Source organism: Triturus cristatus, chromosome 4_2 (genome assembly GCF_964204655.1).
Source record: "Triturus cristatus chromosome 4_2, aTriCri1.1, whole genome shotgun sequence".
NCBI classification, from domain to species: domain Eukaryota; kingdom Metazoa; phylum Chordata; class Amphibia; order Caudata; family Salamandridae; genus Triturus; species Triturus cristatus.
Window position 1 is genome coordinate 467,345,357 of NC_140586.1, and position 22,678 is coordinate 467,368,034.

Consider the following 22,678-nt stretch of genomic DNA (forward strand, 5'->3'; position numbering starts at 1 on the left):
TGAATACAATGGTCCTTAGACGATAATGTTGCACTCTCAATATGTTTACAATTATACTTTCACACAGAGTTCATTTACTTCAGGTCGGATTTCTCACATATGTGCGATGGTATTTAATTCTCTAATATCAGTTTCCAACCAGAAACTATGTAAGAATCAAAACATATATTTAATAAATGAAAAACATTTCTGCAGGATCATCATGAAGGAGAACAATTAGTAGGTTAGGAAGTCAAGTTCACATTTTAAACTTTACAAATCAAAGCTTAAACTATTCATTACCCCATTAACTGCCACAAATTAGTTATATGTATCAGGAATCTTTATATATGAGAAAACATTCTGTGTGAATACTTGAAACTACATTAGGAAATTATTTGTTCATTAATACAAAAGTTCATGGTGTGGTCAAGAATCAAACTTTTTATGCGCATTCAGCATTTCCTATTCATGTTTGTTTTCAAGCAGCATTGCTTTAGTCATTATTGAGTCCTAGTACGATTAAATAAATGTTTTACAGTTTTGCGAATTCTAATTACATCATTTCCTCAAGTTTCTGCACATAATTTATGTGCATTAATTACGAACCAGCATTAATATTGCGTTGATTATAAATATGCTCTTCCACTGCAAAATGCCAGGCAAATAGGAAACGATAGTCAAAGAAGGAAAACAAATGAACTTCCAATTTCAAATGCCAAATATTTGATTAATTTAACTATTTGACTGTAGCTGTATTGTGTAAAACTGTATGTTGGTGTGTATGTATGTTCCTACTGTCTGTGTGTGGATCTAAATGTACGAATGCCTGTAGGTCTCTCTGCATAGTACCTTTAGATCTGTTTACCTGTGTGCAGGTATGTTTGGGCTGGTGGTTGTGTGTATGTACATGTGATGGTATGTGTGTGCCTGAGCGTCTATAGATATGTTGGTCTGCCTGCATATGATTATGTATGATATATATCAAAGAGTTCATGAAAGGGTTGTGTCTCTGCGTGACTGCACCAAGCAACCACCAAAACTATTCACTTTATTAAAAGATGTTAACAGTTTAACTCTGCTGAACTAGGAGTAACATGTGTTCTCAAAAGAAATGTCTCGATGTTTAACAAATTTCAGGGTGACAGTGGCAGGCTTAGAGAACTGTCCAGCTGAGGATGAAGGTCTTTGGTGAGCAGGTATAAAAATGTTGAGATTCAGTACTCTTCTCTCTCTTTTTGATGTTCAGGTGTATTGATTTTACCATCTTGAATATCTAATTCAAAGCATGGGTGCTACCAGAAAGATGTATGGTCCATGAGCTAAACAAGGCATTGTCGAAGTCAAACTGATCACACATTTTTGCACTAGCGACCAGTGATAAAGTTGGTTGGCAATGGAAAAATAACCATTTTCTGAAAAATGTTAAATCCTGAGAATTACCATGCAGCTCTTCCATCATATCTCTAGGAAGTGGATTTGTTACCAGATTTAATTTCTGGAGGAAATGCTATCTCCAGAGAAGAATCCATTCCCTGAATTTCCTCTCTTGCTATCCCTATGGAGGAGGAAATTCGGTGCATGAATTTCCCTCTGGTTTTAGAATGCTTTTCCAGAATATGGAGATGTTTCCAATCAGGCCTAAAACATGGTCTGGATTTTAACTAAATGCTTCTGTTCGCCTTTTGCATGATACACTGCGGATACCGTGTTTGACCTGTAAAATACATAAAATGAGAATTTAGTTTGCAGATAAGAGCTTTTCCAAGACACATCTTGTTGGCCCCTGCAAAATGTTTTCTTAGGCGTGCGTACTTTGCATAATTCACACAAATTTATGTTACACAAATAGCGCAAAATTTCAGAAATTATGCCAGTATGAAATATCACACACTTTTTGTGCCCTCGATGAGAGAGAGGATTGAGCAGAGACTTTCTTGTGGGCTTTCTGGCATCTGGAGCGATTTTTAAACACAAGTTAAACCCTTTCCTATAATGTTTACTCGAAATACCCTAATTTACGCATTCTTTCACATTAAAAATTTATATTTTCAGGCTTTTCTAAAGAGAAGCTCTGACTGATCCAGACACTATGATATAAAACTATTTAGTGCTTAGAAATATAGAAAAGGAGACTTTGCAAGCAGTCTACAAAAGGTTTACAATTTCATATTGCTCTCCTTCCCTCTCGTTTACACCATTAAAAGCAAGGTAGCCATATTTACACACGCTAAGAAACATTCCAATAGTTTAAAATGCAAGGGAGAACATTTTCACCGCCCATGGATGGTTTTCCAGGATTTGTGATCTCAAATGGTGAGCCCTTGCAGTTCTGGAGTGCATGACTCCTCCACCTCGCTGTACTTGCCCTAGCTAACCTCACGTCCCCGCCTGTCTGCACATCCCTGCACTTAACTGAGCACCCGAAACAGCCTCTTCCTCTAGTCTTGAGACAGCTTCGTCTCCGTAAACAACCTTGCCACCTCTCAGAGGAAGAATGCCTCGCTCTGGCCCTCTCCTACACCGCTTCTCCAATTCTAAGTCCACTAGACCTCACTGAAACTGAAATACTGGCCATCCTCCGAGATCATAACCCCACCACAGCTACCCCTCTTCCCTTTGACCGGAATTTCGAACATCCCATCCGCTTGGTCACTATCAACCCCAACAGGCCAGCCACCGTCCACAACAGAGCTGTGATCATGAGCAATCTAGCACCTGTCCACCAGTCTGCCCAAACTCCCGAAATCCCACCAAAATCCTCCCTGTCTGGTCTCTTAATCAACTGCCGATCGGCAGCTAAGCATGCTGCTGATATTGCTGATCTCATCCTTTGCAAAAAACTCGACTTAGCAATCCTAACAGAATCATGGCTCAATGATTCCTCATCCCCATACCTGGACCTCCTAGTCCCCCCTAACTACAATATCGCAAGACTGGATAGACAATCTAACAAGAAAGGAGGAGGCCTGCATCTATAGCTCCAACCTCCGCGTCACCGAACTTCTGGCGGACTCTACCGAATCCTGCGAATACCTCGCTCTCGCTATTTGCAACAACTCCACCCTACTATGTAATCTTCACATCTTCTACCACCCCCCAGGTACGAACGACTCTTTCACCGACCACCTCATGGAAATCATCTCAGCTAAGACTCCCACCAACTCCAAAGATATCTTCTTAGGCGATTTTAACCTACACTGGAACGATCCCAAGGACCCACATGTCAACGCCATCAAAGACCTCCTGGCAGATCAAGCCCTGACCCAGGCCTGCTCACTACCTACTCATTCAAAAGGGGCAACCCTTGACTGGATCATCTCCAAAGAATCATCTGTCCAGCTCATCTCTATTGACCCATGCGACTGGTCTGACCACCACGCCATCACCTTCCATCTACCTGGCACCATCAAGACAAAAGCACCGCAACCAACGATTCCTAAACGCTGGATCAGAGACACCAAGAACTTGGACCGAAATGAACTGGTGGCCCGCTGTAAATCCAACCTCCCACCCCCTTCGCATCTCTCATCAGTCAGTGACCTCAATGATCACTACTCTGCGACCATCTCAAACATCCTGGACGATCTAGCCCCACTAAAACTGAAAAGAACCCAAATCAAAGACAGAAACCCCTAGTTCACGGGTTCCCTTAATGACGAGAGGAGAGCCCTCCGGCAAGCTGAAAGAGCCTGGAGGCAACACCCCTCTACTGCACACCTACAACTCCTCCGCCAGGCCAGAAATACCTACAACAGGAACATTCTCAACTCAAAAAAAGACTTCTTCAGAACAGAACTTGAGAAAGCTAAGAACAGACCCCACAAGCTCTTCGAATTGGTCAAACACCAATCTAACAAACTGGCCAAATCTTCTAAAGAAACCCCCAAATCTCTTATATCCTCTGAAGAATTCTCCTCTTTCTTCACTGACAAAATCTTGGCCCTTGGAAACGAACTCAACACCATCACATACCCCCAACCCCCACCTGACCCGTCTCCTCCCACATCGACACTCCCACAGGCCACTCCCAAAAATCACGCTCACTGGTCCATCTTCAAAGACTATGATGAAGACTCCATCTCCAAAATCCTCTCTACCTTAAAACCGAACAACCATTTCAATGACCCGCTCCCTGCCAACTGCCTTACGGTCGTCGCCCAATCCATTATTCCCAGCTGGACTTCAATAATCAATGCCTCCCTTCAGCAGGGAATAATGCCAGACTCTCTAAAAGCCGGCCAAGTCCTCCCCATCCTGAAAAAGCCATCGCTGGACCCAGCCTCCCCAGACAACTTCAGGCCCATCTCCAACATCCCCCTCTTAGCCAAAGTGTTGGAGAAATGTGTGCAACAGCAGCTTAGTCACCACATCAACAACTTCCACCTCCTTGATGACTTTCAATCCGGATTTAGACCGGGGCACAGCACAGAAACCACCATGCTTCACATAGTCGATGATGCTCTCCAAGCCCTCGACCAAGGCAAAACCTGTCTCCTAATCCTCCTGGACTTATCCTCGGCCTTCGACACAGTCAACCATGAAAAATTACTCGAACGCCTCAAACTCAGAATGGGCTTAGATGGCACTGTTCTAGATTGGTTTAGTTCCTTCCTCCATAACCGGTCACAGAGATTCCTGATTGATGGCAACCTTTCTTCACCATCGCCGGTCACAGTTGGAGTCCCCCAAGGATCAACCCTGTCCCCCACCCTCTTTAACCTCTACCTAGAACCGCTTACCGAAGTATTGCGCGCAGCTAACATCTCCTATCATATGTATGCCGATGACACCCAGATCTACATCAAAACCTCTTCTCTCGAAGAGATTATCTCCCTGAACGAAGCCCTGATACTCACCGTACAATGGCTCGCATCCAACCAACTTAAACTCAATGCAAAGAAAACAGAATTTCTCCTGATCTCCCCTCCCAATGCCAACTTAGAGATTCAATCATGGATCAAGGCTATTACAGCCTTAAACTGCCCACCGACCATTGTGAATTCGGCTAAATCCCTGGGCATTACCCTTGACACAAACCTTAACATGAGGGACCACATAAATTCTATGGCTAAAACAGCCAGATTCCATCTGAGCTACCTTAGGAAATTGAAACCCTTCCTTGATGCCCCTGACCTAAAAATGGCAGTTCAAGCACTCGTCATCTCTAGACTGGAATATGGCTGCTCAACCCTCTCGGGCTTACCCAAGATCTCCCTGGCACCTCTAAAAGCCTGCCTCAATGCGGCTGCCAGACTACTGACTGGCACTAGGAAATATGATCATATTTCCCCACTCCTGAAAGCTCTCAACTGGCTTCCCTTGGAGGCAAGAATACAGCTCAAACTAGCATGCATCACGCACAAAGCTTTACACTCTAACTCCCCCGCATACCTGACACAGAAACTCATGATCTCCGGAGGAACCAGAAACTCCAGATCCGCCAGGGATTTCCTGCTCCAACCTGCACGTTTTCGGAAAAATAAAACGTACAATCGGGCCTTCTCAGGGGCTGCTCCACGAATATGGAACTCTCTCCCACCCCACATCAGAAGAATCCCCTCACTGTCTCACTTCAAAAAGGATGCCAAAATCTTCCTTATGGGCAAATTTCTCGTCTAACACTACCTCAACTACTTCTTTGGCATAGCCTATGACGGCCCACTACCTCCCCCCTACCTACCGGGTCTCCCGAAACACCAGAATCTTGGGACCGGGTTAGAATTATTGAAAATGTACTCTGTAAATATGGTTTGTCGCTCTTTGTAATCGGTTATGTAAAATGTAAATACATACTTTGTGTATATATATTCCTGCACTATACTGCTACTTGAGCTGTAACTGGTTGACTCTAAATCTGTCTGTATATTGCTTTGCTCCCCTGTAAAGCGCTCTGATACCCTAACGGGTCAAGTTCGCGCTCTATAAAACACATAAATAAATAAATAAATAAATAAAATGACTGCAGTTGATTAGCAGAGTGGAAGGTGACTCATTTACATGCATCTTAGATATGTGTTGTCTGTACTTTATCATGATCACGCATGGATAGATTTAACCAACTAAAGATGTTTCAGTGTTGTAAAAAATGTAATGAATAATCTACAATAGGGTTTTATTAAATACTGAAAATTGTGTCTATTTTTGGCTTGTAAGCCGTCAGCGAGACTGAAGAAAGAAGGGTAAAGTATATACTGTTTAATATGTTGCCTTTTAGGCTATGCAGTGAAATTAGCCTGGCCATTTGCCTGTAACAATACATAAAAAAGCTTTCTGTAACTTCAATAAATGCCTGGCTGCCCTGAGAATGTCAAGTTTGGCAATGTTTCTACATTTCAGACCAACAAAACAGGTATTTATGTGGACGAACATCGAAATTGTCTCCGAAGGAATTATCAAGAGAAACACTTTTAGGAAGGAGATAAAGACCGGATCAAATATTGCGAGTCCTTATAGCAAGAAGTAGCGCTCGAGCTGCTCCTATCTCTCTGTTTACCTGAATTCACATCAGCTAAGTTGTCATGGGCGATTAACCGTCCTGTTTTCCATGGGCTGTTCCATTTTTGGGTGGCTTTCCTGTTTTCCCGCTACCAGTTGGAGTGGGATGCCAAAGTTACAGTGTTTTGGTGTTCACAGAGCAGAATAAAGGCTGAGATACCTGTAAACCCTAGGACTAGGTTACTCTGCTCACTCAGAGGGGCTCACCAGTCTGGAGGGTATGGGACAGGTGGGCAGATTTGGGTACCATTTGGAGACCCCTCATTCAACTCTGCACATTATTAAGAAAAGCTGTGCAGAGGAACCTGTGAGGGGACAGCAACGTGTGTGTACATGGTAGGTGGGAGAGAGGAGTTACAGCAAAGATGGTGTCATACATTGCACAGATTTAAGAACATTGGGGCATATCAACAAGGGCTTTATCTCTGCTTTTTTGGCTTTAAAAGCCAAAAAAGGAGAGATAAAACTAGCGCCCTATCAACAACAGGGTGCTAACACGCAAATTTGCATGTTAGCACCCTTTTACTCTACACTTCCCCTTGCATCTCTAATGAGATGCAAAGGGGGCGTTTCAGAGTAAAATAATAGGAGAAATGTCACTAAGCGACATTTCTCCTATTATCAAGAATGTCGCTAACCCTGTTAGAGACAAAAAAAGCAGCGCTACCCGCGGTTAACGCTGCTTTTTTACGTCTGGTATTTTTCTGTCTTAGCCATGATATCCTATGGAAGGAGGATATCATGGCTAAGTTTGCCTGTCCCTATCAACAACGTAACATGAGATTATCGCTGGGTTTCCAGCGATAATCTCACGTTAGCCTGTTAGCGAGAGGATTTTTATCGCTATTGAGATAAGCGTTGCTAATCGCACGCTATCTCAGCGATAAAAATTCACGTTAGCCGGCGATAATTATCCTAGCGCTAAGTGCGCTTAGAGATAATTATCGCCGGTTGTTGTTGATATGCCCCATTATGTTTAGAGATGCTAATTGAGAGAGATGTGAAAACCAGAGAGCCAGCCTAAACCAGAACAAGACTGACTTAAAGACTTTACATTTTCCATATTGAGGTAAGGGCCAAACAACCTTTGGATCCTTAATAGTCTGAGATCCCTTATTAGGCAGAAAATGAGTTAGACCACATTTATCGTGTGCAGCGTTGTGACTTCATGGCTCTTGTCATCTAATTTCCACCACTCTGGCGTGTTGGAAGTTTGATATTGCTTTAAATCTTTATCTTATTCATACTGCAAGAGCAAAGACAGCACTTGGAAATAAATAGTGTGTTGTAGTGCTTAATTGACCATTGACAGTATTGGTCCAGATGGTTGTTACTTGTCAACTACTCACTATTTAGCGATGAAAATACACTCCTATCATAATCATGTATAAAAGAAAACTGCACAGGGGTTCAGTTTGGAGACCATGTCCTTAGTCCTCACTTCCTGCATTGAGCCTTGTTGGGATGCAAATGTCCCCTGCTTTTTGTAGAACTGTGAGCTCCTGTCCTGAGTTTCTGGTATCCTGTGTTTTTTCAATGTGGTCCGAGACTCATGCTAATTTATTGTCTGTGGAGAGGTCCAGGAATTTCCCTTGACATGATTGAAGTTCCTGGAGCTGCCCTGTGAACTGAGGGGTGCATCAACCCTGCCATCATTTAACTGACAGAGTACTACTGTTCCTGACATGGGTTCAGCATTTAGAGTGGTGTTAGCAGCATCATTAGTTGTGACCATACCTTTTTATCTGTGTCACTGAAGTGGAGGCATACTGGCCCTCTCATTTTAAATTCTGCTTCTATGCGTTAACCCAGATCTTTGCTGTAACCTTTTAAGTGTGTGTTATATGTTTTCACGTAAGTAGCCTGTGTTGTGCATACATTGTGTGTACAAGTGTAATGGAGGCCACCAGGTTACATTTTGGAAGGTCTTGGCCCATTCCTGTGATAAGGAGAAGACAAGTCTGTTACAAATATAACATTCAACTCTTCTGAAGCAAGGAAACATGATATCAACAATGATATTAATACATCACTTGGGATTGCTGATATTAATAAATCATTTGAAAACAATTATATATTTGAAGAATTAAGCAATACAATGTTGTGACCAAGCACCAACCAAAAACCTAAATACTAAGTAATGGTATCACACAAAAATTATCACCAGATATCTCTGAGATATCACTGCTTTCTAATGTTTTATATTGATATTTTACTCCCCATTTCAAACATATTACACTACATACATTTATCATAGTATGCACACAGAGACATCAGTCCATGCCAAGAGAATGTGACAATTGAATAAGTTAAATGAGAACCCAGATTTTGATGATGAAGTATAGCGAATAAATGGTCTGAATCACAGTCTGTTTTTTATTTGTATGTAGCACTCAAAGGCACAAAGGGTGGATATGAATTCCACATTCTAATTTACAGAATCAAAACTGGTGGGATTTTACATTTGTAAGGGGCAAGTATGAGTGAGAAAACATGCTAATATTGTGGGATTGCTCATTTCAAAATTAAGAATTAGTGGAGGTTTTTTGTCACTTTCGAGTGTGGCATACTGTAGAAGTAGGTCTCCAAACATTTCATGGGTTTTATTATGACATATTTATTCCCCCATCCCATGTCAAACATAGTTATTGATGGAGCTACTCTAAATCACATCTAATACCACTGTCATTCCATCCATGCTTATTAGGGGTGGTGGTCGCTGCAATCACATTTAGGAAGACTGCTTTCAAATGTATGTCTGGAAGGGCATCCACACCTTCTTGAATTTGGATATTTTATCTTGTATTGTAGCCATCAGTTTCTCCATTGTGTAAAGATTCAAACTTTTTGCCCACTATAAATTGATGGTGGGGGAGTCAAAACTTTACATTTTTGTTCAATGGTTAATTTGACCAACATGGTAACTGATTAAGCAGTTGGCCTATGGAGACGCCATTGGATAGAAAGTGAAAACTTCATCATCCATTTCTCCCAGCAAAACTATTAAGTGATTCAGAGGTATTTGTATATTTATTATTTCCATGATAAGTGTGAGATTTTCTCTCCAGAAGTTAGCAATGTGATTGCCCTTCCACCACCACACCCTCTCAAAAAATATTGGAACATCCTCCCATAGTTTTTAGGGTGAAACGTGTTGCATGCCATCATAGCATAAGATTGCATTTCAAGATGTATAACAAGTCTCTCGGTGTTTTCATTACATCACCTGTTGAACACAGATATTTCATTTTAGGAAAAGATCTAGCACCTCATTTTAACTTGGGAGCATAGGCTGTCCATCCCTCCTGAGGCCCATCCACCAAATTTCCAGATGCCTTATTCCATAGCAGTGAGCTCTTTGCTGACAATGTGTCCACCAAAAAGGCACACGTCCGTGCAGCAAAAACTAGGGGGAATATTTCTGAGTTTGTAACACCGTGCAAAGCAGCAAGTCACTTTGGCATGCTGCACTGTGCGACAGGGATAGGATAGGAATGCACTATAGTCAAAAGCATACGGTGCATTCTTGCCTTTTCATCTGCACCGGTGCTATTTTGGCTGTCTAGCACCAATGCAGGCACCCTTGCACCATGGTACAAGTGTGTGTGCATTCTAAGGTGGATGGTTTTTGTGCAGGAAGTGGCACCTTCCTGCACCAAAGCAATCCCCTCAGGCATTTTCCTCTATCTGTGCTGCAGAACATGATAGGAGGAAGAAACAAGAAGGAATAAACATATTTCTCCTTGTTACGCCTCACCTGGAGATGAATAGGTTTTTGGCACATTCCCAGGTCTACCACTTCTGCTCAGAGAAGTAAGGGGGCATAAAAGGTTTCACTCAGCATCCTAATGCAATCCCAGAAAATCAAAAGGGGAGTGGAACCACACCCTTCTAGATTCCAGAGACACATAAAGATTTTTGGAGACCTCCTCCTACAAGTTTCTATTGGTGGTATTTATGATATCACTGATTTACTTGTAGCAGATTGTTTCATCATTGGGTCTCCTACCTGGGCATAGGGTAGTCCAGCTGAGTAACAATTCAGAACGAGGGAGAAGTTGTAGGTAACACAACTGAGCATGATCTACTCCAGCACCTATTCACAAGACTGCCCGCCTCAATCACGCTTCGTATGGTAATAGTCCAAGCACTAAATAATGGAATGGCATAATATTGCCCCCGAACACTAAAGTAAGTGTACTTACCAATAGCTTTATAAACTTCTGGAAGGTAGTTTCCTTACTGTGAACAATGGGATCTGATAATCACAGGTCCTATGGAAAGTCAACCCATCTAACTAGGCGTAAGATGGCTGCAACATGTAGACAACTATTGTGAGATGTGAAAAATTTATAGCATACCTTGAATACATAACTTTGTTTTATTAAGCTTACACTATCCCCATTTTATTAAAGTTGCCTTTTCTTGGAATAGGAGGTAATTTTAAATACCATTGCAGATCCCACAAAATTTCTATACCCAGTAACTCTCCCTCCTGGATTCACCTACCTGGACTACCCCTTGCCCAGGTAGGATACCTGATGATGATGCAATCCAATACAAGTACATCAGTGGATATCATATACAGCCTGATAGAAACTAGTTGGTGAGGGTCAATTCTTCTTTATGAGACTCTGGAATCTAGAATGGTGTGGTTTCACTGTCTCATGTAGGTAGCCCAATACCGGTCGGTAACGGCCGATTTTCAGTAAATATACCGTTACCGACCGGTATTTAGGCTTTTGAGATGTAGGGGGATCATTTCTGTATTCGGTAATTTACCGAATCGGTAAAATAACCGAATCGGTAATTTTACCGATTCGGTAAATACCGAATACAGAAATGAGATGTAGGGGGACTGTGTGGTGGGTGTGGGGATTCGTTATTTACCACCAACTAATAGTTGGCGGTAAATTACGAATATGTGTGAAAATGCATTTTTGTGCACTGTGAGGTGTGCAATGTGGCAGACATACATGCCCCTAGGGCATGTATGTGCGCCACATGTGCACACATGGACGAATCAGGGGTGCAACAGGGTGTCAATGTGACACCCTGCCACCCTTGAATGTGCTCCCCCCATTACCGAATCGGTATTTACCGATTCGGTAATGAGGCATACCTTCCCATTGATTGAACGATTCGGTAATGAGGCATACCTTCCCATTGATTCAATCAATGGAAAGGTATGCCTCATTACCGAATCGGTAAATACCGATTCGGTAATTACCAACTTACTCCGATTCGGTAACATTTACCGAATTATTACCTACATACACTTTACCGATTCTTAAATACCGAATCGGTATAATTCGGTATTTTAGAATCGGTAAAGTGGATGCCACCTACATATGGCCCTTATTTTCTTAAATTGAATCTGAGACTCCGTCAAAATCCATGAATGTTTCATGGGAACACCAACACAACACCCATAAATTCCCCCCTGGCACAGAGTAAGGTAATGCAGTGTTGCTTCACTCAAGATTTATGAGGCCACTCAGGGCCACACATGGTGTCCTTATGTGGCTTCATAAATCTGATGTTTGAGTTGTGTCTCTCTTGCACCATGTTGTAGTACAAGTGGATTGCAACAGGGCTCATAAACATGCCCCTAGATGTCCAGTGACCTTTCTTGTTATTGCGGTCTGTGCTGCATTTATTTGGATTTGGATTTTGAAATAGGTTTGTATTGTAAAATAAAAAGCAACATTTTGCTGGCATGCAGGGTGTTTTCTCCCTGCACACTGGGGATATTTCTTTCTGTTCTTCCCTGGGAGTACCATGCCTCACATGGTGGAGATGAAAAAATCAGGGTTAGAACTCTGCCCTAAACAGGACAGGGCTACTGTCTCTGTGACCTGTCGGCCTTCTGGAGAATGGGCTACAGTGTCAACTTGCATGACATTACATAGCACCAATGTTCGAAAACCTCACAATGAATGCAGGCATGTTAATATAAGGCAGGATGTGAATCTCTGACAGGTGCAAAAATCATTCATATAACTGGCAAGAACGTGAAGAATTGTTGTTGTGAGGAAAAGGAAAGAAGTAGTGATAGTGAAGTAGAGGTGGTGAACAACCTGACTCATTCAGGTGCTAATATATACAAGTATAGATGGGTAACAGTGAAGTGCGGGGGTTCTGAGTTACATCAAATAAACAGCAAGAGTGGTGAAAAATATCTCCATAATTAATTTTTACCTATCTATAATTTTAAGGTATGTAGGTCCCCCAAAATCATCTGCCTCTGCTTTCAACTACCGCGCAGCGGCAGAGGAATATTCAGGGAAAGATATATAACATGGCCTCTATTGTGTGTCCACAATTAAAAACAAAATACCTGGCCTCCTGTCATTCACCCCACCATTCTCTGCCATCACCTCCACTAGCTGTGCTCCTTGGTTTCCAGTTCTGCTCTGACAGGCTATCAGAGAGCCCTGCAAGAGCAGGCCGGAATTCGTTTATGACATAACAACAGAGGGTAACAGCTTTTGTTAACAACTGTTGCTACGTCATAGTAGTGAGTTACTGGATTTTAATCCAGATATTCACACCAGTAGCTCTCTACCAGAGCCATACATAACACATAGAATTATAGCTGGTTAACACTAAATTACTGGAATGTTTTCCAGCAAGGTGTTCTGAGTGACATCAAATAGATAACAAGAGCGAAGCTCAAGTTGTCTCTGATGTCACTCATAACCTCGAGGTGAAAAACATCCCAGTAATTCACTTTTTACCAATCTATCATTTTATGTTATGCATGGCCCCCAAAATCACCTGCCTTTGTTTAAACTGCAACACTGGGGCAGAGGAGTGATGGGGAGCCATACATAACATGGCCTCTGTTATGTATTTCTGTCTTAAGTTTTAAAACGAAAACCTTACATCTGGGACTGTTCTGGTTATGCCCATCTTGCTTCCAGCTCTGCACAGAGGTGGAGTGAGCTCATCTGATTTGCTGACATTCTGATGCATGCTCACCTGACCGCGACCAACCCCACTGCCATGATGCTGTTTCTAGAAAGCTATGTTGCAATATGAGCTTGCATGTTGCTCATCTTTGTTAAAAATTCAAAAAAACAATAAAGATATTTTCCCCAAAAATGTTTACACAGGGTATACCTAAAGGCAGAGCGGCACTGGCACTTCCAATGACATCCAGGCCTGGAATACCTATGGTGCCGGGCCGAGATAGGTGATTTTCTTTACACAATATGGACATGTCACTTACTGCAATACTTTTGAGATGAATTCTTTACAACATTTCAAGGTATACTCTAATATCCTTTGAATTCTAATCAAAAAGCTAATATTATTAAACATACTAGAAGACAAGGGCTTCAATACAGCCGGGGTAGATCCTTCTCCGATTGGGGCAAACACTAGCTAAGCAAGACATAGCTCAGAGGTGGAGACAGTAATCTCCTACCAACCTGATTCAGTGGAATCACGGCGTAGAACAGATGTTGCATAGAGGAACAACCAATTTAGGTTGAGTATTATGACCAGGAGAATATAGTTGATTAGGTGCTTCACAAGCTGTCTACATAGTCTAATTAATACTTGACATATTGCATAGTGTTATATACTCCACTCTGCACTACTAAGACTGTAAGGGTGACAGACTCTCACATTAACTTTGCTGATAATTACATAATAAACAAAATATACTATGTAATTGTCCATGTTCTTCTCTTCTTATTTTCACTCATAATTCTTAATGATTAAGTGAGTAACAAGTCAGCAGTAAATTATGAGATTAAAAAAATTGAAATAAATGTTAAAGGCTCTCTATGAGAGCCATCCTTAACAGTATTATTAGACATGAGAAGCAGTCAATGCTGGGAGTTATTATCCCTACCACCCAAATACTCTTTACCTGTTAGTTGAATTCCAAAGTTATGTCTGTGCAATAAGAATTGTGACTGATGAGATTTTCAGCCATGCATACCATAGAGTAAAGCAAATGTATCCATAGGGAAAGAGCTAAAATTCACAAATTGAAATTAGATCAGTCTAGTTAATCGGTCAGTTTCATGGTAAGCAATGATTTTTGAAAATCCCCAGTGTAAATATTTACAATATCCTCTCTTTTCAGATTCACACTCCAGATGTGGAAGAATATAATGGAGTCTGGCCGAAGGATCCATTCACTCGATCATTTAGGTTGACCCAAGTACTTGAAGCCCAGCTTGCTAAACCCATCAGATTTGAATACAACACAGGTCAGGTGGGGGACATTTACACTGCAGAGGATGTATCAAGCCTAGTGGTGAACATCGTTAGAGGCATTCTGAATATCTTGCAACTTAGCATTAAGAGGACACAAAGCACATACAGTTTTCAAGAGGTAAAAACATCACTTTTACAAATACCCATATCACATAGATGTTTTCATGTGTACTAAATGATGCAAACCATAGTGTTTTATCTAGTATGTTTCAGCAGGGATTGTATTGCTCGATAAAAAAGTTCATGAGTATCATAGGGATCCATGTTATATGGTACTCCATTGTGTATTGTTGAAATGATAATGTTAAAAAAAAGAAGTGGTTATCGTGCAAGTATTTTGAATGACATTATTTGAGTTTACTGTTAGGGGTGGGCGGAATTTGCGAAATTCACTTTCGCAAATTATCGCGAAAATGTTAAAAATTATCGCAAATACGTGGAAATATCGCAAAGATGCGGAAGTTTTTTTCCCGCATGTTCGCGAGATTTTCTGCATGGTTGCAGCTCGCCAACTTACCCATGTGGTTGCTCGCGGGCGCGGCCATCTTGTTTTCAGTTGTCTCGCGGTGCATGATCGCGAAAAGAAAGACGTGTTTGCACGACGCATGATGTCACTGCGGGCGCGAACTGTCGCGAGACAGCGCAAATGGCTAAAAACAATACAACATCTCACGGAGAACGCGACCGGATCAAGAAAACTTGTCGGCGAACGCAGGGATTCAGGTAAGGCGATCACGCACGCGCGAGAATGTATTATTTTACAGCGCAAGCAAGAACCAAATTATCGCTAAGCTGCGGAATGCGGAAATTTTGACATTTTCGTGCTTTTCACAGAACGTGAAAATGTCAAATTATCGCAATTTCCGCGAACGGAACGAAATTTTCGCCCAGGCCTATTTACTGTGCCCATCACACTGACAACTAAGATAACTAACCACGGTAATACTAATATTTCAATCATCAAATAAGCTCAATTCCATGAGGTACTGATGAGTCAGGTCTGGGTAACACCTTATTAAAAGATTATATTTAATTTGCCATTTCAGTGATTTTCCATTCAGTGTGCTGGAAGGGGCACAGAGAGGAGGGTGTATGCTCTGGTTGAAAATGCAAATTTTGAACAATTTTACAAGAGAACGATTACATATGATCAATTGCACATCAAATCAATTGGGTACTAAAGAAAATCTTCTTTTGTAAACTCAGCTTTCCAACAGAAATGGGATTGCACACTGGTGGTATTTAAACACTTCCCATTTAGGAAATATCCAGTGAGTTTATGTCCATCCTGTCTGACAACTCTATTATTAAATGTTTGGAGGTAAGGACTGGAATTCTAAGAAAATGATTCCATGTTAAAGTATTAGTAATAAGGCACTCGATACCAAACAAAATGTTGAAGAAGTACCTTGGGAATCCGTTCATTATCTTAAAACATGGCAATCATCAAGACTACCAAGGTCATCAGAAGTCAACCTGAAACAAGCTGGTACACTGAAGAGCTCAAACTCACCAAATACTGTAAGCAATTAGAGCACAAATAGAGACTAAGGGCCTGTTTTTGATTTTGGCAGATGGGTTACTCCATCACAACGGGGACAAATATCTCGGCTGCCAAAATATAAATCCCATAATATCATATGGGATTTAGATATTGGTGTATGGGATATCTGTGATCGTTGCGATGGCGTAACTTACCCACCAAATCTAAATCAGGACCTCAGTCAAAACAACACCAACAAGTGCACATTCTGGTTAGCCCTCAGACGATACCACAAACAGATCAGAGCCACTAAAGCCCCACCCTCACCAAATGCTTTGAGAACAACACCAACAGTGCCAAGGAAATCTTCATCATCATGAAGGACTTCACCTCTCCAGCAGAAAGCTCCACCAGAATCACTCCCTCACCAGACCTCTGCAACCAGCTGCCCCTTTTTTTAGCAACAAGATCATCAGCATCCATGACAACTTTGAACTCCAACTGGACCCATCAACCTTGAAGCCCTCCTATCCATTATCTCGGAAAATCAGAAGACCACCCTGACCACCTGGCCCACCATCACCATAGAAGAAACCATAGCTGTCATGCTCTCCATAGACTCCAGAGCAGCATCAAACCTATGCCCCCATCATGTCTCCACCAAAATACTGTACCCCAACAGGACAAAACTCACATTGCTCCCTGAATGACTCAATCAACACGACAACCTTCCTCGTGGCTGGAAACATACAACGGTTCTCTCCCTCCTTAAAATGTCCTCAGTGAACACTCCTATGCTTGCCAACTAGTGGCCTATCTCATTGCTACCTTTCCTAGTAAACGGCAGTGACAGCCATCTTCTCAATGCCACCCAATCTGATTTCAGACCCAACCGTAGCACCAATATTTCCCTCATCACAGACACTCAAAACATCTGACTGATCATGGAAGGAGAAGATACTGTAGCCCTCATCCTTCTGGACCTGCTCTTCCTGACAGGCCACAACTAGTAGTCAGCCTGATACCTTTCACCTTACCCACTGCAAAACATATTTGTGGAGTTCCACAATTATCCTTGCTTAACCCCACACTGTTCAACACCTACATGACCACACACCTCATCTTTTGGACCCAGTGATGCAACGTTATTTCAATCATGGACGACACTCAACCCATTCTCTCCCACCCGACAAAACCTCAAGCTAACTCCGCCAACTGCATGCCCCAAGTTGCTAAATGGATGAAGACCAATTGCCTCAAACTTAACACAATCAAGACAGAAGAAGTCATCGTCAACAAAGACACCTCAAGTGAAGGTCCACCTGGTGGCCTGCCATCTCTAACCCACTCCCAACACTACCAACCATGCAAATAACCTTGAATAGTGGTTGACAATCAGTTTACTAATACAAACTAAGTGAATACAGGCTCTGCCTCCTGCTTCCATACCCTGAAATTGCTCAAGAAGGTCTTCAAGTGGATTCCTCTGAACGACCACATAACCTTGACCCAGGCCCTCATCACAGGCAGACTGGACTATGGGAATGCAATAAACATAGCAATAACACCTACTGACCAGGACACTGCAGACCATACAGAGCCCAGCAGCCAGCCTCTGACTCAGACTCCCACCCCACTCCCACATCACCCTGCACCTCAAGGCCTAAAAGCCTCAACTGTCTCCCTGTCCACAAAATGGTTGTTTTCAAACTCCTCAAAGATACATACAAAGACTTCCACAATATCAGTCCTACCTACCTCAACAAACGACATCTCTGCTCTGCCAGACTCCTACTTTTACACATCTCTCTCTCACACAGAACCATATCCTGTGGCCATATCTTTCCTTCCTCACTCCTAAAACCTACAAGGATCTACCCCATCACATCAGAGGCATCACCTTAGTTCTTGAATTCAAGGTATAGAGCATTACAATAATCAATAGAGCAGAAATGCACACATTCCTGTGAAGAAAAAAACAAAAACTGATTAGTACCGATGGATGATAGAAACAAACGCTAACAACAGATTTATTTTGGGGTGGTAGATACTATTTGAGTATCAAAGTTTCTATCAATTTACTTGGACAGGTTTCTCAGCCAAAGGTAAAAGCCAATTGAGTCGGTCCCAGAAATGGCAACAAAATGTCTGTTTTGTTGACTTCAATTTCAGTCTGTTACAACCCATAGAATTTTAGACGGTGCATAATTAGCTATGTAAGTTGGTTGCTCTTTAGTCTAAATGATAAGAGAGTTGCAGACCAAACCCAGCATTGTTGGTATGCATAAAAGAGAGAACCCAAATTGACAGTGCGAGATGGGCGAGAGGTATCATGTAAAGACTGAACCAAGGATGGAAGAACAGATCCCTGTAGAACACCATGATTTAAAAGTCTATCAGATGAAACATAGGGAGACAGGGCAACCTGCTGTGTTCTGTTACTGAAAAAGACCAGTGACCAATTTGGGGACATCCTCTTTATATGGAGACCGGTAAGCCTAGAAGTACGATCTGGTGATCAATGGTGTCAAAAGGTGATGTCAAATTGGGTATTACCAGGGCTGCACCTATACCTTTCCCGAGGGTTGGCACATATCATTCAAAGCACCCACAAGAACCATCTCAGTGCTGCAACAAAAATGAGAGACTGCTTGCATAGAAGGAATCAGACCCATTTTTGTCCATACAGTAGGACACTTGGTTGTGAACTACCCCATCTAAAAGTTTAGACAAGTATGGAAGTAGTAAAATATCTTAACAACTGTCAGTATTTATTAATATCATAATCAGTTGAGCTAATTTGAGAAGCAATGGGACAGAACCCAAAGTTAAGGAAGTATTAATGATGGGAATCCCAGTTTCTGCATTTCTGCAAGTTCAGCACAAATTAGCAAAATCAGGATTGTCATTTGGAGCAAATTAAGATAGTGTTAGAGATTGTGACAGCAGGATAGCCAAGAATGGAGGGAATGTAAACTCCTCCTGAGGGCTTTGAGCCTAAAAAGATGTAAGCATTGCAGGTGGAGTGGGGGGGGGGTAGATTCCCAATGCTGTGCTGATAGCTTTCTCACAATAATTCTCCTCAAACATAAAGATGTTGTTATGCAGGCAAAAGGTGACCACCTCTAATAGCATGGATGCGTGATCATACATGGTGATAGATCTTATCCTAAATTAATTGCTACATGCTTGAAGACCCACATTGTGTTTAATACAGATGCACAGAAAGCTCACATAAAATGTTGTCAATAAATATGAATATTTCCATTTTATACATATAATTCATTTCAGAGTCAGCACTGTTGTTGCAGTATGATGTTAGACTTAATACAAAAGGTATATTATAGAGGTTTATATAAATCCCTTTTTTCCAGTGAACTGCCATTGCAGGACATAATCTGTCTTTCCTTGGGTTTGGTGGGATGTTTATGCACTTTTGTAATGCATAAAAGCATGATGTTATTGGCTTATCCCATTAAAGATACTATCAATATTCATCAAAGTCTACAACTCCTTTCTCCCTCCAGTCCTATAATTTGCAATGATGTCTTTTGATAGTTTCTTTGTAAGTTTTTAGATCAATTGTCTCACAACACTCTGATTACCCCTACTGTCTAAATGTTTCCTCACAATAGTAATCTGCATCCATTAGCATCACATTCCTTTTTCTGATCCATTATGATAACGCTGGGGTTAATTATCAGCATAGCTACAGTTTATCTATGTGCAAGTGATAACTTATCATTGATCCATCACTTCTTGATCTCAATCAATTTCAATAAATCCTTAGTCACTGCATCATGAAAGGCATTATTGTTATAATGGAATGAAAAAAGGTTTTAAGTAGGTTTTATTTTGAACCCATTTCCTTTGCTTTTATCGGTCTCCAACACCAACCTGATCAACATGTCCCATTCTGGCACAGTGTCATTATCTTCATTATTCAAGTTATGTAGTGTTAATAAGCCTCTGTAATTCCCAAGTAATGTCCGGAATCCCATCCAAATTTGGATTTAGCATGGTCATTTTTTAATCCGTTGTGTGTGCCTTCATCAATTTACATTATCTTAGAAAATAGAAATAAATCACTTGTAATATCTTCATATTGAAAACCACTACTTGGACACAATAATAAGCACAGTTGAAGCACAGATTTATCAGCCTAAATTTATAATTTGATACATTTTTTCAAAGTTTGATTGTTCTCAATTTCCTTAATTTCTTCTTCATTTGCAACCTACTTATGCTATCTTCAGCATAAAATCGATCATTAATGTTTATTAATAATGTGCTTTTATAGCCCCTTGTTCTTTTGTCTGGAGCCTTCTTGATGTTGCGGGGCAAATTTGTCTAAAGACGTTTACTGATTTGTACTCCCTTTAGAGGATGATATGCTTGTTTGTTCATCTGCACCTGAGTTGACATTCAAACTGACATCTATAATCAGTTGCTTGCTTTGAGTGGCAACTTTTCACCAAAATTCCAACACTAATTGACATGTTCCTACCATTAGCAGAAAACACTCCTCAATAGTTCTGAGTGGAGACCAGGCAGCTTCGCAACACTCTCAAGGTCATTTTCTAGTCACAAAATATTCCAACATTTACTAGTCTCTTTTTTTAAAGTTTCTCCCACAAGGATAGTTTCTGTTACAAATTCAAATTGCTACTATTATCACTGCTTCTGAATAGTTACTCATGTCATCCTCGTCTCCTTGGTTGAACATTAAATCTGCAATGTCCTTGCTTTTACTCATGATGTACAGTCATTCTGCTTACTTTTTCTTCTTTGTTTCTGTGGTGTTTGGTGAAATGCCCTGAGGTATTCCTCCCGGATAGCAACAAACCGTACAGGTAGAAGATAATGATACCAGAGATGCCCTCTGCCTCCGCATAAACTGTGCTCCCTTGCTCATAATCCCTTGGCGGTGTCCTCTATTTTAACTGAAGCTCTTCATATACAAATGAGTCATCCGATCCACTCATGGTGGTGGAGCATGTAATATAAAAACAAATATTTCAATCATGCAAACAGAAACAATGCCAGCCCTCCAGGGATGATTTTCAATCAGTTCTCTAATCAACTAACTGGTGACGCATTTTGGCCATAGCCTTTGTCAAACTTCATTATGTGTGTGTGTGTGTGTATATATGTATTCACTGAAAAACCATAGGTTTCAGGGACTTTATAATTAGAAATTAGCATTTAAAAAACCTTAGAAATTCACTGAAAAAAACATAGGTTTCAGGGACGTTATAGTTAGTTGGACATTTCACTCGTACAAAACCAGAGAAATTCGAACGTTATAGTTAGTAGAGCTAACTATAACTCACCGCCCGCAACGCACTGCTGATGACATCACATATTACATCACTCATGACATGGTCAGTGACATCACTCATGACATCACTCATGACATCTCAAATGACATCACTGATGACATCATCCATGTGATAATCTGATGCACCTCCTCACACCCTAATATAACCTTTGATACACCCACTCTAAAATACATACTACCATTTTCGAAACCATAGACAAATAAATAGCAGTTACTATATACCCACAGACTAATTTCTAGCTATACACACACATTCATTCATTCACCCATACAGTTACTCATATATGCAGTCACTCATAAATACAGCACTATTATATGTACTCATTGACCTATACAAACACTCATACATCGTCACTCATCTATAGAGTTATTAACACACCTAGCTATCCATGTAAAGAATCAATAACACTGCAATTTACTCACCTATACAGTTATACATTCACTATCTAACCTATTCATATAGATACTAACATATACTTATACAATCACTGTACTCTGCCATTACTGATTCTGTACTATGTTTCAGATGAGTGAGATATGTCCTGGCACGTGGTTGTGGACAAACCGGTGGTAAAAGGTGAGCTGTGAGGGTTTTGTCCACAGTGTGGGCATTCACTGTCCCTCTCCATATCTTCCTTACTCTCCCTCACACTCTTTCTCTCTCTCTTCCTCTCGCTCACACTGTTTCTCTCTTTCTCTCTCTCTTCCTCTCTCTCTCACTCTTTCTCTCTCTCTTTCTCTCTATCTTTCTCTCTCTCACTATTCCTCTGTTTCTCTCCTCCTCTTTCTCACACTGTTTCTCTCTTTCTCCCTCTCTTCCTCTCTCTCACTGTTTCTCTCTCTCTTCCTCTCTCTCACTCTTTCTCTCTGTCTTCCTCTCACTCTTTCTTTCTTTCTTTCTTTCTCTCTCTCTCTCTCTTCCTTTCTCTCACTCTTTCTCTCTCTCTCTCTTTCCTTTGATGGACGCATGACGCACAATATTATCTTGCTTTTTGTCTAGAAGGCTGTGATTCACAGATTGACAGCCCCCCCCCCCACACGGACCTCCCGCCATGAGGCGATGACCTCAGTTCCACTGAGTTAGTGCCAACAGAGGTGAAAGTGTGTGCAGCCTGCGATAATGCGTGGCCATCCTGGCAATC

The 22,678-nt window shown here is 41.3% G+C and overlaps 1 protein-coding gene across 4 annotated transcripts in view; it reads left to right on the plus strand.

The window, feature by feature from the left end:
* The window catches only part of LOC146834561 (vitellogenin-1-like), a 977,187-nt gene that overhangs the window by 87,093 nt on the left and 867,416 nt on the right, over window positions 1–22,678 (plus strand). For 3 of the 4 annotated variants that reach the window (XM_085601961.1, XM_085601964.1, XM_085601962.1), the window contains one exon: window positions 14,579–14,830. The exons of the other annotated variant lie outside the window; for it this stretch is intronic. In XM_085601961.1, the coding sequence (XP_085458087.1) occupies window positions 14,579–14,830 (252 nt within the window). The remainder of the gene's footprint in view (window positions 1–14,578; window positions 14,831–22,678) is intronic. 4 annotated transcript variants of the gene reach the window in all.